Source organism: Pseudochaenichthys georgianus, chromosome 9 (genome assembly GCF_902827115.2).
Source record: "Pseudochaenichthys georgianus chromosome 9, fPseGeo1.2, whole genome shotgun sequence".
In the NCBI taxonomy this organism is placed as follows: domain Eukaryota; kingdom Metazoa; phylum Chordata; class Actinopteri; order Perciformes; family Channichthyidae; genus Pseudochaenichthys; species Pseudochaenichthys georgianus.
This window is the reverse complement of record NC_047511.1, coordinates 14,244,687-14,269,122: the sequence shown is the minus strand read 5'-3', so window position 1 is coordinate 14,269,122 and position 24,436 is coordinate 14,244,687. Positions and strand designations below refer to the sequence as shown.

Here is a 24,436-nt window from a genome sequence, read left to right as displayed (position 1 = left end):
ATTCTGGGGGTTGGAGCTTAGACTTCCCGACTTTAAATTTTAAGGACCACCCTACGTGAGGCTAAACTTCAAGGTTGATGAGGGAGGGGTAAATGCTGTTGGAATTTGAATACAATTCACCAGGAGAGTTTTCTTGACTATACTAACGAATGACGGTGGTTGGAGCTTAAAATAAATGAATTTGAAAATGAGCATGGCACTAAGGACCACCCTACTCTGAATGTATATACTTATCTTTGGCATTGCATTTAAATTGCGAGCTCTAGAATTGTCCAATATGGACCTATTTCCCATGACCACTGGGATGTTGAGAATCCATTAACCTCTGTTGTATAAGGTGGAGGAAGAAATATCAGAGACGGATACCCCAACTTGGCAAATACAACTTAAACTATCTGTGTTGGTAGATAATACAAGAGGGAAGCAAAAAGTAACTTTTCGAAATTGAGTGGAATAACCTTTTAACTCTCAGCAAATGCAATATATTCTGTAAATACAATTCCAAAAGTCCAAACATTGGAAGAAATATTAGAATCACTGCTGCTGCTGAGATTCCCCATTTCATATCACTGAAGACTGACGTGCCCCCTCTGTTCTGTCTCTGCTCGCAGCCCCTCCTTTGATGAGGAACTCTCCCCTCGGCCCAAGGGGAAGAAGAAAAAGCGAAAGTCTGAGCGTAAGAGGAAAAGGAAAAGGTCAGTTCCCAAAATGATATGACTCTAAACTAAACAAACTAAGAAAATGTGTACAGGAAGAAGCTTGGTTCTCTCTATAGTTCATGTTTATTTGTTCTCCGGCTTTAGGTCTCCTTCCTACAGCCTGTCCCCGCTGAGGAAGAAGAAAAAGAAGAAGAAGAAGAGCTCCAAGAAAAGCAAACGGCATAGGTAGTTCTTGCTTTCTCCAACAATATTGGAAATATGGCATGACATTTATTTTAAGATAACTGAAATCCTCTTTTTTCCCCTGTTCCAGGTATACCTCCAAAAAGTCAAAGCACAGGTATGTGTTTGATTACAAATGTATGCCTTTCAAATGGTTAAATATTCATTTGAAAGAGTAAACACCTGGATTAATTTGTGTCATAAAGTAGTTAATATTTAGCTTCTGCTTTCGGTAAGATTTCCAACTGAAAAGCCAATTCCTTTCATGTATTAGTAAGAAAGCAGGCTGCTTGCAGGCTGCTCGCTCTTAATTCTATTATTTTTCTTCCCACCAGTTCTTCAAGTTTAAAACATAAGAGGAAGGATGAGCGCAAGCACAAGAAAAGGTCAGTCTGTGATTGTTGCATTAGAATCACGTACTCTCTAAATCATACACAACTTTTTGTATTCCCTCAGCCTCCTTTTCCTTCTCCATGGTAAGCCGGTCAGTGTATGTTTTGGTCATTGGATTTTCTTTTCACAAATGGATATTCAAAAACTCATGTAGTACTGAACAAGTCACATGAACGTGCCGGGCGGCACAGTCCCGTGGGTTAGATCCGCGTTCATAATGCCGAGGAAAATAACTCTCAGAATAACGTTAGCACATTTTACAACTTGAGGACCTAATGTTTTTAATAAGGGCTATACAAATGTTCATACTGGGTAGTTTATTTAGTTTAAAAAAAATTATCCAACGATTTACAGACCACTCTTTCCCCATGTAAATCAATGGGAAAAAGTGTTTCCGGGCCTGGCAACCAAACGGAAGTGTAGTACCGCCGTTTGGCCACCACGAATATTTTCATCTGAGTCCGTCTGTGAGGAAAAGAAATGGGGCTCAGAGCCTCAGAATACTGAAATCTGTATTTTTTTAAATCTTTTTTTCCTTCTAATTTGTTATTCTTTTCTAAATAACACACTGTTATTTACTCACCAATAACACACAATTATCCTTGTTTTTATGTATTTGTTTAATTCCATAATCTCTGGCTTTTTTGGCGTCCGTCAGGAACTGAATTTCAAAATAAAAACAACCGGAAACAGACGTAGCATCATTGTGATACACAGCCACTGAACTGATTACCCAAGATCCTCAGTTATGGTTTAAGATCGCTGATTGGATGTTTTAGCCGCAATGCATGTAGGGATATGGTGTTCATGCCATATCAAATCCGAAAAACTTTTTAAAAAAAATTAAATAATACTTTATTCCGAGTGTTTTTTCTTTTTTCTTTGAAAGTCATCACATAACGGCATTGTAATACACGGTTCGGCTGCATTACATATTAAGATCTGCCGTAATTCTTTATTTATAGAGCCCTGATGAGAAGACCTTTGGAAAAACTGGAAGAAATGCCGCCAAAATTGAATACTTGACGTGGATCATAAATATATCAACATTTAAACAACATCTTCAATTTCTCTTCACACAATACGTCTCCTTGCAGTATCAACACTAATTCGGCTGACTTTTACATTTGATCTAATTCGTAGATAGGTTATATTTACACCATAACGGTGCACAGCTGATATAAAAGGACTTCTAGTTTTTAAAGATATTACTGATTTTCTTTGAATATAAGAATATAAATACTGAGTCTGAAATAATATAGCAATATTCTGTAAAATTATGTGAAAACATGAATAAAACTACACATCTTCAGATATTGTAAATACAAGTGTCCTACACTAATAATACAAAGTTATTATGGCTGTGTGTACCTTGTGTGCACCGCCTAGTGGTTAAAGCACGTTATTGAATTATTGTTTTTATGTGTTATATTTGATGAAAAAAATATTAAGAGTACATACTTTCATAGGGGGAAAGTAGAAGATCAGTGATAGAAATATAGAATATAAAAAATCAAGAAGATACTATAAGTGATCTCTACAATAAAAAGTTTTGTGCAGGATGTACAAAGATATTAATAGGAGGAGGTACAAAACAGAAAAATGAATTAACCTTTATTTACTTACCTTTATGCTACCAGAAATGAAATTAAGTACTTTTACTTTTACTCCATAGTAGCCTACATACGTTGAAGTAATTGTACGCTGTACTTTATGAGAAATCCTCTGTCAAAGTCCCCTGCTGAGAACAAAATCAAGCCACTTCTGCTCGAGTATGTTTGTGTGGGACAATGTGGGACATGTAAATGCAATGTCGACGCATGAACTGTCAACGGGGGATGGAGAGACACTATGGATGCTCGTGAACTGTTAGCGGGGGGGGGTACACTGTGAACCTCTGTCGCCTGTCAGCGCAACTTACATGATGCTGTTTAAAACATATAATGATAAAGGGCGGTGCCGGTGTTGTGTCAAATTATGCACCCCCGTCGTGAAATGCACCCCTTGACACGGGAATGCGCATTTTAATGTATAGTCCGCTATTCTATGTTCTCTTTTTGATGGTTGGGTTGTCGAATCCTGGATTTTGCATTCATTCGTCACTTATTTTTCAGTACATTTTTTATTTAATATGTTTTTATTTAATTGTGACGTCCCGCCTGTATACTTGTGCTTGTACTTGTGCTTTACAATGTATTGTTTATGTTTACATCAAGTGCTTGAGGGTGATTAATAGAAACATTTGTATTTAGGGGGGTGCTTTTTATGAACAGCCTGGTTGCCACGATATGCACCCCTTGCTATCTCTGACAATAAACGTGTCACATACATGAAACGTGCTCCATTTATTGGTACTAGTCCTACAACTATACCCTACAAAGTGCTTGAGGGTGGGATTAATAGAAGCATATCTTTTGGGGGGGTGATTTTTACGGCAGGCCAGGGGGTGCATTTCACGACGGGGGTGCATCATTTGACACAACACCGGCCGTCAGCAAACCGAGCCGGCCTTTCTCCGCATCTGATTCATGTCATAAATCAGATTTTAGAAAAGCATTTTAGCCAATCAAAATGAAATATGCGGGACATCGTCTCAATTTGCGGGACGCACCAAAAGTCGTGAAAATGCTGTGCAGTACCGCACAAAGCGGGACATCTGGTCACCCTAGTGACAGCTGAGTTTACCACAGTGCAGAATCGCTGGAGGCCTATTGTTTAAATCTCCTAACAATGTTGTCCATTTTAGACATCGGCCTGTTATATTTAGCCCTTAATAACATCCATTTTCTGGGCTCAATATATGTCTTGCCTTTTTTTGTTGTGAAAACAAATGGACCGTAGATACACGGATTGACCGTCCTCATCTGCATTCTTATTTTGTAAGGTAACTTCCGGTAGCAAAATATGAAAAACCGGTAGTTTTTTTGTTTCTGTTTTCTATGGATTTCATTTTTTGTTTTGAGAAGTAGAAAATGAAAATCATCCCGTTTTTAAGTTTAGTAAATCCCTTTTTGACCATGATAAAGAAAAACGCCTTTTATTTCAATTTTGGTTTTTCAATTTAAAAAAAAAAATCAAATATCCAGTCGTTTTTTGTTTTTGAATATCCATTTGTGAAAAGAAAATCCAATGACCAAAACATACACTGACCGCCTATCCACCCTTTTCAGAACAGCCATTGCTGAGGAAGAAATAGAAAGAATCCTCACATGTAGGGACACGAAGGGTGAATACACAAACTCGCAGGCGTTTATTTCTATGAGCAAAGCTTGAAAAATCCCTCATAGAAGAGGAAAAAGCGATTGACTGCTTGAGCCACAAAGGGAGTTCAAAAAGTGGTGGAAGAGGGTAAGAAAAACCAATTTCATACTGTGGTCTTGCAACATCTTATAATTCGACTTTGAATGAGCGCGCCGTTGTTTGTAAGCACAGAGCCAAGTTAGGTTGCTTCTTACTTCAACAGAATCCATTCCTTTTCCAGCTCTCTTCAACTCTCGCCTCTTTTATGCTCTTCATGCCTTCGCTGTTTCTTTATACTTTCACTTTCTCTGATGTGCTCTCCTATTTTTCCTGCTCATATGCATCAGAAAAAACAAGATTCAAACATTTTGCATATGCCAGTCATTTTACATATGCTACAGGGTATAGCCAGTGAGCAAGATGCCATCCACATTCCTAACCCTTCTTGCTGTGCTCTGATTGGTTGATTGTTTTATCAACGGGGGGGTAAAACATCAGTAAGCACAACCCCTGACCTATTTGAATTACTTTTAAAGAAAGTCAGTAAGTTAGTTGCTGACATTTGGTAAAGCAGCGCTAATGCCAAGAAAAAGATGCCCAATGGGGAGGGTTAGGGTTACACATATGTTTTCAAACAGGATCTACAATGTAATTTAATGTTACTTGCAAGAAATGCGGGGAGACTAAGATGGAGAATATCACAAATCAAAGTTCCTGGGCCAGATATCAGGCTGGGGTATGTTGATGGAGCCTCTAACCCTAGGTCAACACGGTCCTAGCAGTAGAATTGTCAGGTGTAAATGTCCTAAATAGTTAATGGACTATTTTCCTTGTTCTTCATTGACCTGCCGACTTTGTGCAGTTGCATACAAACACACAGCTTACCTGTGCAGCCATTATTACAGATCTTTGAGTTTTAAGTGGTTTATTTCAGAGTTTTCTGCAATGTCAGTGGACCCCAAGAGGGCATTCAGATAGTTCCAATGGTCCCTAGAGAAAGGGTATTTTTATTTATACTAATCAATTCACTATAGAATTGAGCCTTATGTAACTAATACCCATAACAGTGACTATTTGTAACATAGGTTTCACTTGTTGAACTTATCTCCTCAACTTAAGTAAAGAACCATAGAATCCAGTGCTTTTTATGATCCAATAACCAAACTCTTTTCAGATGACGGTCCCTGAAACATTTTTAAATAAACAGGCTTTTGATCCAATGTACCTGAATTTAAGTGCCTGACTTGAAAAAGGTTAATCCATTGGTTTAGATAACTAACTGTTGTTCATTGATAGGCTGATCGTTTGACTGCTTGTTTCTTTAAATGTCTCACTTTGTGATAGCGATGTTTTGTTCCCTGTTCTCAGCACTTAATTTAGTATATCATGATGGTATAAGAAGGTAAAAGGTGGAGGCTGAAGACATAGCGGAGCACGTCTTCCCTTATTACACAACATAAAGGGTATACAGTGTGCAATATGTACAAAGATGCAAATGTAAGCCATTTCCATTGGTACAGAACAAATAGAAGAAGGAGTCAATACTTGGTAAATGAAATAAACTGACAAGCTGATTATAAAAGTAGTCAAGTACTTCCTGTGGATTGATTGCTTGTAGTACTCTGAGCTCCTTATCCACTGGTGTCTTCTCTCCTCATCACCTCATCAGTTCACGGACTCGGCGGAGGCGACGCTATCGGAGGTCAAAGTCGGACAGTTCTTCTTACCGATCGTGCGCAGAGGACAGGTAGGAAGCTGTCCCTCCCCCTCCTCACCCCCCTTTACTCCCTCAGTTTATCTTATCAGCTCCGGGTGTCTGCCGGTTGCCTGGTCACACCAGAGCGATGACTGATAAGGCAGAGGTGACTTCCTGATCTCAGGCACGACCGGCCCTTATCACAGCTTCACAGGAAGTGGCCCCATATTCCCTCCACAGATCAATGCACTCCATTATAATGACATATTGCAAAAATCTTGAAAGATGAAGGATGTTGTTTTTCACAGTTTTTATGGATTTTACTGAAAAGGGTGGACACGTAAGGATCTCTAGAGCTAGAGGAAGAAGTTGACCCTGGTGATAATTGCTTTTTAAATAATCATTGATCAACACTGAATGCGGAACATTGCACTTAGCATCAGAACGCCACTTAGCGCCATCTTTATGAACACTTCAATAAGTGAACCTGTTAATCTGTAAGATTAAATTGAGGTCTGATTTTCAAAAGAACAATTACATTTAATTATATTAAATGTGATAGCTTTTTATTACACAATTATTATTATTATGATTTTATTGGGTTTAGAGAAATAATGATTTGGCTTTAAAATACATTATTATAAAGAAAATAAAAAATAATTTCAGCTATTTTCCTAGGTAGAAAAAGGCTTGAGAAGACATTCTCTTGAGTGCAGAATTAGCTGTAAGTGATTTGAAGCATTAATGTCACGATGCTATGTGACTTAAACTAAGCATTTTCCCACAGACACCACCTGCAGAGATCTGTTGTTCATCACACATTAGGAGACCTGGCTGCTGTAGTAGAGGAAAACAACGGAATGCTTGACCATACCGACCTGAAGTGGAGACCCGCCACCAAATCAGTGTGTAAAACGGCTCCAAAATATCGCTCCATCCTGTCCACCGCCACCGTAAGTACACTTCAGGCCTCCAACGCTGCTGGGTCAATTCCATTTCTCAGTTACAGTATGGCCATGTGAAACAGCTCATTCTCAGTCAAAATGAAATGCCTTCAGAGAGGCAGTTGGATTTGGAAAATCCTCACTTAAAAGAAGAAATTATATTTTGAAACTCAGCTGCTTTAAAGGTGGGGTAGGTAATTTTGGAGAAACCAGCTAGAATTTGAAAATACACAGCCGGAAAAAATCTGCCACTTCCTTACAGAGCCCCTCCTCCAACACACACGAACGCGCACATGACCAATGAGGGCATGAGATAGGTTTGTGCACAGATAGAAGGCTGACAGGCAGGTAGGCCATAAAAAGCACGACCAATCATTTTAGCCGGCGCGGCAAAAATGATTGGTGGTGCTTTTTACAGTATTACGGCTTCCACAGATGACATTTTTTTATGGATTTTTTGTCAAAGCGCTTAAGATATTCATTGCTATCGGGATGTTAAGAGTATTCCATGGAATATAACAAAAAGTGTATCTCGAGCCGGTTTCTCAAACTTACCTACCCCACCTTTAAAGGATCAATATTCCCAAAAAATATTCATGGCCTGACTGATCTTTTATGAATTCTTTATTTGTACAGTTATTTTGTCAGTTATTGTTGACTTTCTAAAACCTAATATAGACCTCTCCATAACTATAATGATACTGCTGGGAAAAGGACACATTCTTTGTATTGAGGCAATGTGAGTACAGTGTTTTGTAATCCTTATTTTCCCTTCTATAAATAAAGTTCTGGATTCAAATGAAAACCAACAACAAGAAAAAAATATTCAATTTTTGGAGCTATTACTATGAATTTCATTTAGAAAAATGTGTTCAGTGATGTCAAAGAATATTCAGTGCCAATATTTTTTAATAATTGTTTTAGGACTGTGTTGCATCCTTGGTCAAGGTGAGGATAATACTGTGTGTCAGCTTTAACTGTTGACTTGCTAATATAGATTTTGAGTTGTCTTGGGTCATCAAAAGCTCAACATACTGGGATTAGTCACTTCTGCTTCCTCCACACACACACACACACACACACACACACACACACACACACACACACACACACACACACACACACACACACACACACACACACGCACGCACGCACACACACACACACACACACACACACACACACACACACACACACACACACACACACACACACACACACACACACACACTGCTGGCATTGGATTCAATTGTACCCACTTAATTCATGTCAGAATAATTGTAAGGGAGACTGGGCTGAAGCAGGAAAATAAGTCACAGAATGATCACTTGATTTTTCGAATTATTAGAATTTTCTTGCCACTTTTGACCAAAATAAGCAACAACAAAAATCAGGTAAAAAATAGTTATTTACTTCTTTCTTTCTTTTTTATCTAATTACCGGTAAACACTTCTGGTTTAGACGGACAGTGTTTTGTGTTTGATGTCTAAATACTTGCATACTAGCTTTCTTTCTGGACTGAGGATTTACTGTACATACATCAAAATATGTTTTATATATATATATATATATATATATATCCACGACTCAACTGTGAATCACAGCGTTTAGACGACAGAATTTTCCAGATGTGCTGTTTATTGCAGGTTGATTATCTTTTTTTCTTTTAAGTGATGTTCTCCCATAGAGCCTTATCAAGGCTGTACAGCTTTGACCTTCAACTCATTGTCCCGTGCTTACGGAGTGTGAAATATATTTAATTTCTCACCAGCAATCATTACATTATGCTAATTGCACATAATGTTTTGAATTACACACCACTGGGTTTTCATTGAAATACAAGAAATGAATATATACATTGAATCATGCCTGGCATTCAATATCCCAAAGTCTCTTAGGAGGAATTCACAGTTGGTTGCTGAGGGGACGCCTTACTGTATTGCGATAACTCTGTGGTATTTGCATTTGTTTTGGGGGTTTGGTTTGGTAAATGTAATTTCAAAAGCAATGCCAAATGATCTTTGTTTAATATTTCTTTCCCCAAAAAAGCAATCCAGAAAGGGACAGGTAGGTATGACCGGACAGAATAACCCCCAGAAAACCCTCTAACCCTGTAAATGTAACTAATGAAATGATTTTGTGGTGGGAGAATAAAAAAGACAAAAACAAAATTGAAAGCTCACAAGAACCCTTTGAAATGTTTATTTGAAGGCAACTTATCCAAATATCTCCAGGTGACGGTAAAAGATGTCTCTGTTTAAAAAATGTCATTCTGTGAGCGAGAACGATGCGAGTGGTAGACAGGATTGTAGAGGAACTAAGATGTGTTTATTTCCCTCAGGGGTCCCTCTGTTGTATTGACTTTAAACTAGATAATGGAACACCTTCGGGAGGACAGACTAGATAAAGAAAGAGTGACTCCTTATCAATAAATAAGCAGAGATCATCATTTTATTAGTCAGCTATATGATCCTTGGAGAGACACTATATTTTTCCCGTGCATGGACGTCTGCAGTAAAAAACTTTAACAGCTGCTTTGTGCAGTTGTACTTAAAAAGTACTCTCTCAGAAAAACTCCATAACAATGCACCATTAAGAAGAGAAAGAGGAATATACCAATATAGGTCTAACTGGCTCTGGGTGTGAAGAGAGGGTTATTGTCTTTTTCTTGCAATTGACGACTCTAATGATGCACTTATGTTGCCCGCTCTTCCCTTTTTCTTACACCTTACCTACTTAAGGAGGAAATCTTGATTGGTAAGTCGATGCTATCCACAGATTTAGGGATTTACTTGTAGGTCGCTGCAGGCAAATGATTTACTTCTTACAGGAGAAAGAGCACCCACACAGTGTCATCTGTCCCATTCTGAGGGCTTTCTTAGTTAGAATGATGGGATCTCTCTTTGTCTGCAAATCCTTTTCATTTATACATAATACCCATTTTGTGATGTTTGTTCAATGTTCTTAAATGAGGCTTTTCAAGGGGGCTATTGTTTACTCTTTTTCTCTTCACTCGAGTTAGAATCGGTAGATCTTTCCACGCATAGTGTCTCTCTCTTCTCTGCTCTTTTGTTGTTCCTTTCATATAATTGTTTTAGATTAGACTTACTTTATCTCAATTACTTTCTTTTTGATTTATTTGTTTATAGTTCATTTCAGACTTTCATTTGGGGTTAATCGCATGCTTCAAATTTGCATGATGTCTTTATCTTTTAAAATGTTCTGTCCTGAGGAAAAGAAAATCCCTTCTCTTTGTTTTCAAGGGGAATATGTGCCTTTGTAGTAGAGTATTCACAGTGCATCAAAGCAGATAGCAGGTTCCATTCGTCAACTCGTTTGGTTTTAAACTGCAGCTTATTTGTCTGTTTGCAGATTTTGTCACCAAAACCTGGAAACGAGCTTTTACACGGAAAAGAGTCTCAGCATTTATCGGGCCAGACCAAAGTTCCACACGATTACGATTCTGGGAATGACACGTCTTCGCCTCCGTCAAGCAAAACTGGTGTTTTTCAGGCGATTGTCACTGACAACAAGAGGAACCACTGCAAACGCCTGGCCTCGCCAGAGAAGCTGAAGTTCACTGACAGAGACAATGCCTCTGATTCAGGAAACTCTGTGACAAGCTACGCTTCCCTGTGCAAACCTTACAGAGAGGACAGCTTGTCTGCAACGCTTTTCAGTGGAAACGGCAAGAGGTAAAGTTCTTAATAAATATAGCATCTGAATTAATACTTACCAGAAAAACTGCAGGTTGTTGATCTTCACACTCTGTTTCCCTATTTTGAAAATATTCATATCTCGAGTCAGAAAAAGGAAGAGCTTTTATTAAAAACAACCCAAGATACCGTTTTGGTTTTTGTCTTTTAAAGTAGTGAAACTTGTTTTCTTCACAGAGAGCAGATAACCTTGGGGTGCCGGGTAGATGTTGTGAGATCTCCAAAGACCTCCCACTGCTCTCGAAGGGCGAGGAAGTCGTCTCGAAGGCGACTGAAAGCCCGATTATCCAGCAGCAGGAGTAGGAGCAGATCCTCAGGAAGTTCCAGATATTCCGGACGCTATTCCCGAAGCCTGTCACGGTCATCATGCAGGTGGGTTAACTACTCGTTGTAAATGACCATCATCCACTAATTCCAAAGTTAATAAGTACATTTCCACTCTTATGTACTTCAATTAGCACATCAAAAAGTGAAAATGTAGGAGACCACAGTAGGTCCAGGCTGAAATATTTCAACAACTGTTAAAATGAATTGCCATGAAATGTTGTACGGGTGTCTGTGTTGCCAAAAAAACAAAACCTCATGGTGATCCATTTTCCGAGTGCCACCTGCAGGTCAAAGTTGTTGCTTATCCTGAAAATGTCTCAACATCTACCTGATTAATTGGCAAAAGATACATCACAGACATTTACTCTTGGCTTTGGTGTTTCAGTGACTTCCTGTAATAACAGCATGAGGTTCACATTTGGGGTTGGAGATTCACTCTGGATGACTGAACAAACTTTAGGTTAGGGGGTTAACTACATGTCCTGAGCAGCTAGTGAGTTCCAGGGTAAATGATTTGCCTGTCCTGACTGCTTGCTGCATGTCATTTCCCACGCTCACTAACAATATTCAATGAAGGTATGTACAAAAATAATCAATCCATCCAATACTTTATTTTACCTGCAAAACCAAGAACTGTTGCTTTATGTTAAGTGCTAAGTTAACTAAAAGTACACTAGCATTGTCACTGTGAGCGTGTGCTATCAATCCGTCAGGAACAGTGCCATTCTTTAAAGCCAATTTAACAAACGGTGTAATTCCAACTTCCATGTCATCATGTGATACCATTTACCCTCAACATGATTTATCCCTTACTTTGGGAAACAGCCTTTTGTAAATAGCAAAATAACATTGTTTGATTCTGAATTCCAGGAGTAAATGAAATTAGGTTATGGAATCGTTACTTCTGCATCTATGCTCAATACCAGGAGATAATTGTCCTTTTTTCTTTGCCAGCTCATACTCGCGCTCCCCGAGTCATTCAGCTGATCTGAGGCGGCGAGGCAGCGTGGCTAGCCTGAGCTCTAGAGGAAGCCACTCCAGATACAGTGCTGACAGGTAAACATTGCAAAACCTCCCGGCTGCCAATGACTCCTCATTCGGGGTGTACAGGAACAAATAAACTAGGGCCGGGACTTTAACGCGTTAATTAAGTTTAATTAATTACACACAAATTAACACGTTAAAAAAATGTACGCATTTTAATCGCACTTATTTTTGCACAGCGGAACGTTTCTCACTGGATGAGTTTCAGGCGTACCGATTATACTGGAGCACCAACTAACGTTCATGACTTCAGCATGGGACTTCAAACAACAACAAACCACGGTGAACAATAGTCAAACATGAACGAACAAGCTGATGAGACCGCTTTGGTCGGCCCCGTGGATGGGAAATGTTGTTTTAAAAAACGGACGGCTGAAAGCGTCGATAAGAGCACGGTTGTGTGCAAATTATGCAAAAAAGAATTTGCATATCACCGCAGCACATCAAGCCTAAAGTATCACCTAAATGCAAAGCATGTCAATAGAGTCTGGCTGCAGACCGCAGCAAGGAGGCGGATCCTATAGGGGCGTTTCCTATAGGGGCGTTTCCTATAGGGGCGTTTCCTATAGTGAACGACGGGAGCCGGCTCTCGCCCGCGAACGAGACGTTTTTTGTTTTGTTTTTGCGGAGGGATCTAGATCGGCATGAAGGCACATTATGCAATGTGCAATGTGGACATTATCCCGCTTATTACACATGGCCACATTCTCAACAAAGTAACGACATGACTCCCAATAATAATTGAAATGCTTTTATGGATTTAGAAAAAGATTTTATTGATTTAAAAAATTGTTTTATGTATTGATTTAAATTGACATGCATCCGCTAAGAAAAGTAGTCCGTTGTTACTGTTTGAACTAACGTAACAACGGCAGGAACTGCTTCTATAGTGTTTTTGAGGAGCTTTTTGATTACAGATTTGAAAACATCGTTGCTTGCTTTAAAAGTAGCACAATTCATTATGTCAAACCTTGAAAGATATCCCTGCCCTAATGCCAAAAGTAACTGGCAACTGAATATGTGTCGCCGTAGCTATGATGTCTATGTCTGGACCGCTGCGTAAAAAGGAGGGTTTCTGACCCATTACTTCTCTTCTTACTTCTATAAGAATAAAACACGGAGGACGGAGGACGGAGATCTCTTTTTGTCCCCCTCTTCTCCCCGCTGCAGCCTAGCAGCTGATCTCAAAGCACGCTCCCCTCTCCTGCAGGGAGAAAAACTATATTTATATACTTTATATAGGTTGATACAGTAGCCCCTTTTTTAAAATAGTTTGTATAGGTGTTGCCATTTGTTTTGTGTAGCGTGGTTCTACAAGCAAGTCAATGCATTCATTGGGTGGTATCAGAGAGTTACACGGGTCTGTAAATGCAATGAAAACAATTGGCCACAGCAAATAATTTATATTAAACATGTAATTTTTACTTTTGAATACTTTAGTACAAAGGATGTCTTGAATAATTTAAGTGATATATGTGTACACATATAAATCATTAGTCAAAACAGGGCTACATTTGATTTAATTAAAAGGTATAATATGTGGTAAACTGAAGAGCCCTTTGGGAGCCGAAAGAGCCGGCTCTTCTTGGTGAGCCAAATGATCCGGCTCACCAAGAAGAGCCGGAATTCCCATCACTAGAACAATGACTTCTTCTGCGAGGATTTATAAAAGCAGCTGGAATCCCTTAAGTTGCTATTGGATAAAAAAAGTTAGGAAACGCCCCTATAGGAAACGCCCCTATAGGAAACGCCCCTATAGGATCCGCCTCCTTGCTGCGGTCTGCAGCCAGACCCATCTCAAGCATGTAGCAGCTAGCGTGGACGTTAGCCCGACTCCGAGTGCAAGGAACCACACCCTGACCCAACCCACACTCAACCAGATGACTGGTTTCAGGGCCAGGATAAGTAAGTCCACATCTGAGAAAATAACCAACTCCCTGGCTCACTGGATTGCACTTTAAGGGCTCGACATTAAGGACTGCCCGATGGCCCAGGGCCATCTAGTATTTAGCTCGGGCAATGAAGCCTCACCTGCTGGTTGCCCGATCGGGCAATCTATTACGCCAGTATCATGCAGCTCACGGATCCAGTAATGAGTGACCCGACAGTAAAACTAAACATATCTATAACTAGTTTAGGTAGTTTGAGAGGTAATTGAAATAGCTACGTGTGATATTCTAACCTGAAGTGTGTGTTTTGTTCCGCTCACCGCTGCATGTGGTTATGCAGAGCTGCGTGTCGAGTCTCGACTCGTCAGCAGCAGCTGATCTCTCTCTCCCGTCAGATTAGACTTCACTCGCGTTTATGTCCATATCGATCAGATGCAGCTAGTTCTAGCTAATGATATGACTACCTGCTTATTAAAAGACAACTACACAATAAGTGTTGCTATGCAACTGGATGAGGCCACAAAGTATAGCGCAGCATTATGCATGTGTTTACATGCCCACCGGAACCCCGAGGCATTACCAACAGATCAACGCACAATCAACCCACACAGGACATCTCTTTCTCCACATTAAGTGTTAGACAGCTGGCTGGTGGAAAATATTTTTGGTGGGGCTATTGATAGAGTGAGTAAAACATTTTTTTTGGGAGAAATTACCCCTTAAATTAGGACTTCTGGTGATGTAATGGCGCGTTTCCAGTGCAGCGCGGAGCTCGCTTTAATGCTGCGTTCAGACCGGACGCGATGCGAATATTCGCTTCGCTCTAAACGCTCCTATCGCATCGCTCTAGTCGCTCGAGTTTCACCGCAGCTGTCAGCTGTGTTTACTCACATCATTCAAACAAGCTCGGGAGCTACAGCTACAACAACATGAACATATTTTACCCAGCCTGTCCTCCTACAAAAAACGACCATATAGGTCGATTGTTCAGCAGCTAAATACGACCCAGAGACACGTTTTAAAGTGTAGCGCCTCTAGTGGTCGTGTAAGAAACAACATGCTCCTGTATATTGTACTTTTATAATCCACGTCCAGTGGATGTGTAGGATCTACAGTTTGATAGATATACGAAGATGATTTGAGGTCTCGCCAGGAGAACGTGTACTGTATATGGGGCAACTTCCATGTAAAGTTAGCGTGGGTGAAAACAGTATTTCCGGTCTCGAAGTTTTCATAATAAAACCGGAAGTATTCCCCACACTGTCAAATGATTACGCAGTGATATCTCCATTACTCATCCACTAAAAAACATCAGTTTATCCTTGTTAATTACACAATATTGATTGGTTTAAATTGTGTACAATGCTTTTGTGTTTTTAACCTTCGATTCGGAGAAACAAATTGTTTTTTCGGAGTTTAGACACGACAGAGTTTCCGAAGACACTACACTACCCAGAATCCCCAGCTATCGTTTGGGACTACAACATCCGCCTTGCTTTACAAACCCCGTGATTAGCCCTCAAGCTCTGTGATTGGATATTAGAGTGGCAGTGTGACAAGGTTACGCTGAGCGTCAAAGCTCTTTGAAATGGAATGGAACCACGCCAGACTATCCAAAACTGGACTTGGACGGGTCCAGCCCGGCCCTCCCCCCCAGAATTACACTTGCTGCCTATTGTGTGTTTCGCAACATGTTCTATGGCACGTCTCTACTGGGAAATGTAGTTTTAAAAGACGTTTTCGTATTTCCCACAATTAGAAGTATTAAACTGTATACATCCGTGGAGGTTTAGGGGACACGAAACACATTGGTGTTATCAAATTTAAAACATATAATTAATACATGGGTGAAAATTGCTTGTGTCCATAATGGGCAGCATTAATACCACATGACAGCTGGACTTATGTCTGTGACCCCTCCTGTTGTTAATTGATAAGCCTGAAACATGCACTTGTCAAGGTTCAGATGCACATTTAGCAAATATGGCAGTAGCCATCGATCATCTTAAGATAAGATACTTTATTGATCCCAAGTTGGGAAACGTTTTTGTTACAGCAGCATGTACTACTTTGTTCTACTCCACTACAATTCAGAGGTTAACCTGGTATTTTTACCCTACTACATTTATTTTTGTTACTTTGCAGATTCTGATTAATGATGTTAGATATAAACAACCCTTAAATCAGACTTTAGTTACACCTGAGTAAAATTCAGCCTTATCAGTTTGTCTGTTTTGCACATCCTCCTGTTAATATCTTTGGACGTCCTGCACTAAACTGTTTTACTGTAGAGATCACTACAGTATCTTCTAGATATTTTCCATTCTATATTTATATCATTGACCCCTATTTTGTATGTAGGCTACTCTTAATATTTAAATGTTTTCATCAATAACTAAATAAATATAACTTATTCAACAACTACATTCAATAACGTGCTTTAACCACTAGGAGGTGCGGTTTAGACCAGTGGTCTAGTTAATAAAACATAATAATATCGTACATAATATGACTATTCACTTTATTGTGAGTTTAAAACAGAACGGTAAAGGAAAATACAGTTTCAGTCTCTCGATGTGAAGCTTATGCATTGTACCATGAACCTGTTACCTGTAACGGTCAACTGCATGAGGAGTTGGAAAGGTAGTTCAGAAAATCAGTAATATCTTTAAAAACTACAAAAAAGTCCCTTTCTCTCAGCTGTGCACCGTTATGGTGTAAATACAGACTATCTACTAATTGGATCAAATATAAAAGTCAGCCGAATTAGTGTTGATACTGCAAGGAGACGTATTGTGTGAAAAGAAATGGAAGATGTTGTTTAATTGTTGATATATTTATGGTTCACGTCACGTATTCAGTTTTGGCGGCATCTCTTCCAGTTTGTCAAAAGGTCTTCTGATCAGGGCTCTATAAATACATATCTAGGACAGATATGTAATATTTAATGCAGCCGAACCGTGTATTACAATGCCGTTATGTGATGACTTTCAAAGAGAAAAGCAAGAACACTCGGAATAAAGTATTATTATTATTATTTTTAATGTTTTCCGATTTCATATCACATAAACACCATATCCCGACGTGCATTGCGGCGTGATTTTAGCCTATCAAAACCTTTGAAAAAAGAAATGTGTCTCTCAGAATCGAAAGAGAAAAACCTATGGGAAAAACACAAAAACATTGTACACAATTTAAACCAATTAATGTCGTATAATTAACTAGGATAAACTGATGTTTTTTTAATGGATGAGTAGTGTAGATATCACTGTTAAATCATTTGATCATTGGCTTTATTATGAAAACGGCGAGACCGGAAATACTGTTTTCAACCCGTAACTTTACATGGAAGCTTGCCGCATATACACGTTCTCCTGACGAAATCTCAAATCATCTTCGTAATATCTATCAAACTATAGATCCTACATATCGACTGGACGTGGATTCTAAAAGTACAATATATACTTCTCGCTAGAAATCTAATCATAAAGCGTTTTAATGGCCAAACTATCCTACAATTTAGGATTTTACAGAGAGGGTTATTTGTGAATAAACAACCCTCTGTAACGTTTGCATTCAACGGGAGCACTAGAGGCCGACACTTTTAAAACGTAATTTTGGTCGTATTAAGCGCGTGAACAAACGACATATTTGGTCGTAATAAGGGCTTAAAACAATCGACCCATTTGGTCGTATGAGTTGGAGGACTTGTTGATTTTACCGTGATTAAATTGTAATACACGTTTCTAAATGATGCCGACGTAACAACATACTTATACCGGTTAGTAAAAACCATGAATTAATGTTTTGACAAGTCTGCAGACAGACGGCAGGCGAAAAACCTTTTAGAATGCTTGTTCTCTGAATGGAGCTTGGCTAAGCTAACGCTATATATGCTCCGACCATCCACACTCACAACAACGGCCTACAGACATAAATAAACCAGCGACTGTATTCTCCATGACACAGACAGTCTGTGGTTTGTACTTGTTTAACTTTTGTCTAGTTTCTGAACAGATCGTATCTGTCCCCGGCTGTTTGAAGAGCAAGCATGTGAAACAAAAGATAGCATTTACCTGTTTGCATCCAGCTAGCCATGTGAGAAGCCTTGTTGATAAGTTTTGTCTTTTTCACGAGCTTGCTGTGATATATAAAAATCGGGTTGGTCCGGTCCAAGGTCTTTAAGTATCAATTTATCTCCCAAACTTCTCCTTTCAAAAGGATTGGAGAGTAGCTCTTGGGCGGACCGAGGTTCCGGCGACTCCACCTGCACACCATTCTCATCCAAATACTGCGTCACCTTGGTCACTCACGAGTCTAAAAAACAACTCCTCACGTCAACGCACGTAAGCAACATGGGTGCCAACGTGAGCGCCCACGTGACCAAAATATTTGACGGCGCTGATTGGCTGAAATTATGTTTCGGCGGCACAGTTTACTATTGAGACTTTTGCAACCTGCTGGTTGCTGCTGTTTCGCTCGGGGGCTCTGCCCCGTAATGATAAACTAATGCCATGGGCAAGGCCAGGCAGGAAACAGGTGACTTATCAGTAACTTTAGACATCGTAACACAATTTTAAACGAGATTTTATTGTAGATTATACATTTTTGTGATACTAATTGTATGATATTTACCTTGTTAATTAAAAATTAAAATATAAAATATATATTTTTTTTAAATATATTTTTTTTAAATATATCTTTTTTTATTTAATATTTATTTTAATTTTTTATTTTGTATCTGGCAAGAGGTGGGGCGGCGCCCCTAGCGCCCCTATGGGCCGGCCGCCACTGGTGTTAGACATTAGAGTTGACTATTCTTGTCTGTCACATACTCTTCTTGTCTGTCACATAAGTGGCGCAACTGAAGCGGTATTGCTCTAATGGGAAATTATTTTGACCGAAGATATTTAGATTTGCCGGCTAACGGGAACTCTGACGTGTGCTTCGCGGATGCGCTCGGCTCCTCTCGACTGCTGCTCGGGTCTGCTCGGTCAGTTTCCGGATGAGGAGGCATTCGTTCGACCAATTTACAGTAGTTAACATTACAAACATTTTTAACAGGGGCCATAATAGAGTAAATAATGTTTGTTTTGGCAGTTATAACTGAATGTAATGTTTTCTACTTTTTTCCATCTGGGAAGGCATTTGCCTTCATCAGATGGAAAGTGTTTTGACCAACAACTTAAGTATTTCTTATAGCTATGCAGGGCATGCAAGCGAGCAAACACAAACAAGAACAAACAAACAAGTGAAATGAAGAATAAAATTGAAATTGTACAATATAATATTGTGGTGGTTCATCTTATAATTCAGTCTAGAGAATGCACCAGACAGCATCTAAGACCTGCGAAAAGCAACATTTTCTAGGGGGACGGAGGCCCCCCAAACCCTTCGTGCCATTTCGTCCGCGTGCATTTTTCAGGGCAATCTCTATTGGGCTCAGGGCCATCTGTAAATTAGCTTAGATGGCCCACAGGGCCATCTCCCAAAATCCTTAATGTCATGCACTTGGACTGTAGACCACTTGGAGTAAAATCCATGTGAAAATGCTTCTCACTGTTCTCAGGTCAAATATGTATATTTGATTAAAAATGCGATTAATTTCGATTAATTAATTACATAGCCTCTAATTAATTATATTAATTTTTTTAATCGAGTCCCGGCTCTAAAATAAACATAAACATTGTTGGTTATCCATGTTTCTCATTGTCATGTCTGCTTCCCAGATTACGAGAAAGAAAGAGAACTCATAGCTCCAGAGATGCAGATGTGAAGCATGCACAAAAGGTTAGTGGGAAGAGACAAAGACGTAAATCCTACTCTCCTATGAAGAAGAGGAGAAGAGACTCACCGAGCCATCTGGAAGCACGCCGGATCACAAGGTAAGGCTTTCCGAGTCGGGTTATTTAAAGCTACAATATACATTGTTATGCCTAAAGGTAGCAAATATCTACTGCAGGTCCCCTCCTTCGCCCCCTCACGTCTCTGAACTGAAATATTTCTAATCGTGTTGATGAGCTGTGTACCTTGAAATGGCATTTAGCCAGAGGAGGAGATAAGTGTCAGCTCTAAAGCCACGGCAGGTGCTAAAGCAGCAGATGGTGGAACACAGGCAATCTGAGAAGTAAAAAAACAAAACAAGCAAGTGTGATAATCACTGCTTCATTTTTAACAGATCTGCCACACACTTTATTTCATAGTCCTGTATGAGTGCAACAAATGATATAATCCCAGAAATATGCACAAAAGCACGACACAGGATGAGTAAACTAAAGTATTTTATACAGTTATTTCTCCACCAATCTATACCTACTGTTAACAGCTTTGTATATTACCTATAGGCCATGGTGTGAAAATAGTGGCTCATAGTGAAGAATTGTCACCTGACTTTGCAGTTCCTCTGCTCTACAGAGCATTTTGGCGTCTACTATCTGACTTTTTGGTTTTACTAACACGACATGCTTGGAAAGGAGGTTTTGAATTTCAGCTAAAATAAAGTTTTCTATATGCAGCAACTATCTGGTAAAAGGTTTAGACATGGGGGTTGACTCGCTTTTTGAGGAACTGCAGTTGGCTTAATTTTTATACCCGGAGGTTGCTGCTCTGTGAAGCTAATTTGACACGTTATTTACATGAAAACAATAGTCAATGCCCCTTTAATCTGTGATCAAATCTACACATTGTTGCTTAAATCCTTTCTGTCCATTTTACACCACTTACCTTTATGTCTCTCCGCAGTGCCAGGAAGCGGCCCATCCCTTATTTCCGCCCCAGTCCTTCTTCCAGCAGTCGGTCCACCAGCGTGTCGTCCTGGAGCAGCCTCTTCACCCGTAGCCGCAGCCGCAGTCCGATACTCAGCCTCAGCAGGAGCAGGAGCCGGAGCCGGAGACACAGTTACTCCTCTTACAGGAGCTACAGCCGCAGTTCATCCTGGAACTCCATCTTTGGGAGTCGCAGCCGGAGTCGGAGTCGCTCTTGGTTACACAAACGCAACAAAACAAGGCATTAAGATTTTAAGAGCAAGTTAAGGAAGCAAAGCACCATTCTTGTTTCTATTTCAGAGAGGACACTGGGTTGGATTAACTGACTGTGTGCGTCTCTGTGCTGCGCTTCAACACTTAAGTGGAAATGTCCCCACAGGGGTCCCACCACGTCTTTTACTGAGGAAGGTCCGTTTAATAATAGAAACTGCACATAACACAGAGACCGTGTTTATGTATTTGGTCAACACACAATGTTGTTTTTTATTTTAATGTTCAAGCACTGCATTATTCTTTAAAATATATGCTTTAAAATGTTTAATATATATTTTTAAAAACGGGGCATATTATGGCCTGAAGGTACCAACAAGGGTTGAATTTACTTTTTGAACATTTGTTTGGTGGCACAATACTGAATGTTGTAGACTTTTGTGCAAAGAAGTGAACTTTGGAGCTGTTTGATCTGAGTGTTTCAGAGGAATAGTCGTCGGAAATAAGGAAAGGTTTATCGTTCTGATCTTTGCACTTCAAAAGGTGGAGAACAAACGCGTTTCCTGTGAAAAATGACACAACGAGGGTGGCCTGACGGCGAGCAAACTGCCTGTCAGCTCAAATGTCAAATTAATTTATCCTCTGATCAAGTGGAACACAATTGAAATGCCAGTCCATGTAATACCACAGAGAGCGATTGAAACATTGTGCTGCAACAGGAACACAGATTTATTTTTAACAATTCTTCAAGTGTCAGAGGAGGCATTTGTTTTGAAAGAATATGAATACTTTAAAGGTGAATATATTGGACTTGTTGAGAAGTTGTACCACATGTGGTTGCAACCTTTTGACTATAATAATTAACTTATGATGGCATTTATTCTCAATTTACTTGAATATTGGGTTTTTTGTTACAACACGGGAACAAAACACATAAATCAACACTGTTTTTATCTTAAAGGAAGGTCAAGTTTTTTTTATTGTGCAGCACCACCTTTATTTATTACTTATTTCATATGTATTGGTCTGTTGTCCCTGCCAGTGGTGGCAAATCTTTCTATGCAACACTGTCGATTTGTAGTTATGACACTGCTGTAATTTATTTTTGGTTGGTTGTAAATTATTGTGGATTTTGCCACTTAACTCAAACATACACCTCACAGCAGAAGATAGTCTTGTAGAGACTGAGGAGCAGAAACTGAAATAGCAGGAAATAGTTCTAACTTTGTGTTTTAAGTTTTCATATTTAATTGCTCTCTTGCCAAAAATGTAATGAAAAGATTAATCCCACTATAATTTTAGTCTGCTGAATATGAAGCCACAGCCTGCAGCTAGCTAACTTAGCTTAGCGTAGCATAGAGACTACCCAAGGAAAACAGCTAAAATAAGATCTGCCTGAGAAGCGCACTAATTTAACTGTGCATTTGACAAGGTGTGTTTATACAGGGATGCACCTTTTTTTCCTGCTAATGCTACTTTTAAACTAATCCTTGTTGGAAAGGTCTGGAGGAGAGCTAAGCTAATTAGCTGTTAGCAGCTGGTGGGCGGCACTAATAATAATAATAATAGCTTACATTTATATAATAATAATACATTTGATTTATATAGCACACTTTAAAAACAACGTCATCTCAAGGTGCTTCACAAAGCTGGAGAAAATAATAAAACAAATAAAATAAAAATATATCTAAGGAGCATATTGAATAAAATATGGTAATATAAAAAATAAAAGGTTAAGAGAAAGGTTTAAAATAAATAAAGTAAAGGACAGTATAGCGCCTTTCATGGGACCCAAGGTCACTGTCTGGCTTGGCTAAAAAATGGAGCTAACAGCCAAATCTACTAAGTAAAATAAAGAATGGCTGAATGTGAATTCCAATGTTATCATGATGCATTCAAAGTGATATTTTAAAATGTTTTTGTTTTTTTTGCGTGAAACTTGGATAAACACAGTTAAATATTTTTCTCAAGCGATTAAAAAATAGATATTAAAAAGGGAAATACATTCTGTTTAACCTCCTAGAGTTTTTAACTTGTGACATAAAACATAATGATGTGTCCATTGTTTCCAGTCTTTATGCTAAGCTAAGCTAACTGGCGGCTCATCATCACTTGATATTTGCATTACATTTAACTCGGCAAGAAAGCAAATTATTTTAGAAAAGTTGAAAGGTATTTCTTTGAAGTACATTTTGAAGCTGCTTTCACTGAGTTTGAATCTACAAAAGAAGTTCGAGACAGCCTTTGCATATTTTAAGATACTCATTATTCTGGCTTATCTCAAATCCATCATCGTGTCTGTGTAACTGCTCCAGGCCTCACAGACTGCTCTCTATGCACTCAATACTCCCAGCTTATTTCCCTGAATGTCAACTAAATTGGACGAATGAGGGAATTATGATGCTGGAAGACGAAGGGATGTGCCACAAAAGTCATCCATAAACCATAAAGTGATGACGACTCGTGTCAACCAGCGTTGACGAAGTGCCGGTGGAAGATTTGTGCAGTCGCGTTGATAAACATGGGCTCCCAGGCCCCAGCGCGGCCCTCTCCCTATCTCACAATGTAAAGTTTGAAATCGGTTCTCGTGCAAGATAATTTTGTATATGTGATTACTGTGGTGTAAATATGCATCTACGTTGTATACAGATGTTATAATTGTTGGTATAGATATGATGCATTGAGCAGTGGTCGAGGAACAGAAGACAATATTCCCGTCTGGCACAATCCATGGACTCGAGATGTGTCTGTGCTAAAGACCCTTCTGATCATGTCATGTTATTTAAAAAAATCCCAATAACAAGGTCATAGCAATAGTGATCCAGTGTTTCAGTGTTGAATTATGCATAACCCCCTTGTTTTCCATATGAAGAGCGTATTGCAAAATGATGTTGTTCGTACTGTCACGTGTTATCTTGTGTCAGTGGGAACTCCGCACTGTAATAACACCTGGAAATTGAATTGTCGCCAGGAAATCAACTTTCCCTTTCACTGCGTGTTTAGAATAAGCTCTATAAAATCATGTTCTGAATAAAATGTGTTATGCTCCTAAATCACACTTATTTGCCCCATAAACACAAGCCTCCTTCACAAAGTTGACTTCTCTTAGCTGTTTTGTTTTATCCGTACTGTGACATCAGTGTGTTGACCTGAAGCTCTGTGTTATCTTCTATTAAAAAGCAAGTGACTCACCAATAGGAGGAACTCTAACTCTGTCTAAGTGACATCTGGACAGTAACTTAATTTGGAGAAGGGGGTGGCTGCTCTCTGGTCAGCTGTTGCGCCTGCGCTGCAAGAAATATCCAAAGCAGTAAGTATTTATACCTAATATA

General features: G+C 39.3%; 1 protein-coding gene across 1 annotated transcript in view; it reads left to right on the top strand.

The window, feature by feature from the left end:
* The window catches only part of srrm4 (serine/arginine repetitive matrix 4), a 67,576-nt gene extending 43,342 nt beyond the window's left edge, over positions 1 to 24,234 (top strand). Inside the window, exons 3-13 of the mRNA XM_034090388.2 lie at positions 612 to 695; positions 804 to 884; positions 973 to 999; positions 1,217 to 1,267; positions 6,184 to 6,261; positions 6,998 to 7,163; positions 10,527 to 10,849; positions 11,048 to 11,242; positions 12,152 to 12,253; positions 19,860 to 20,015; positions 20,872 to 24,234. Of these exons, the coding sequence (XP_033946279.1) occupies positions 612 to 695; positions 804 to 884; positions 973 to 999; positions 1,217 to 1,267; positions 6,184 to 6,261; positions 6,998 to 7,163; positions 10,527 to 10,849; positions 11,048 to 11,242; positions 12,152 to 12,253; positions 19,860 to 20,015; positions 20,872 to 21,142 (1,534 nt within the window). The 3' untranslated portion in view covers positions 21,143 to 24,234. The remainder of the gene's footprint in view (positions 1 to 611; positions 696 to 803; positions 885 to 972; positions 1,000 to 1,216; positions 1,268 to 6,183; positions 6,262 to 6,997; positions 7,164 to 10,526; positions 10,850 to 11,047; positions 11,243 to 12,151; positions 12,254 to 19,859; positions 20,016 to 20,871) is intronic.
* Positions 24,235 to 24,436: the final 202 nt, after the last annotated feature.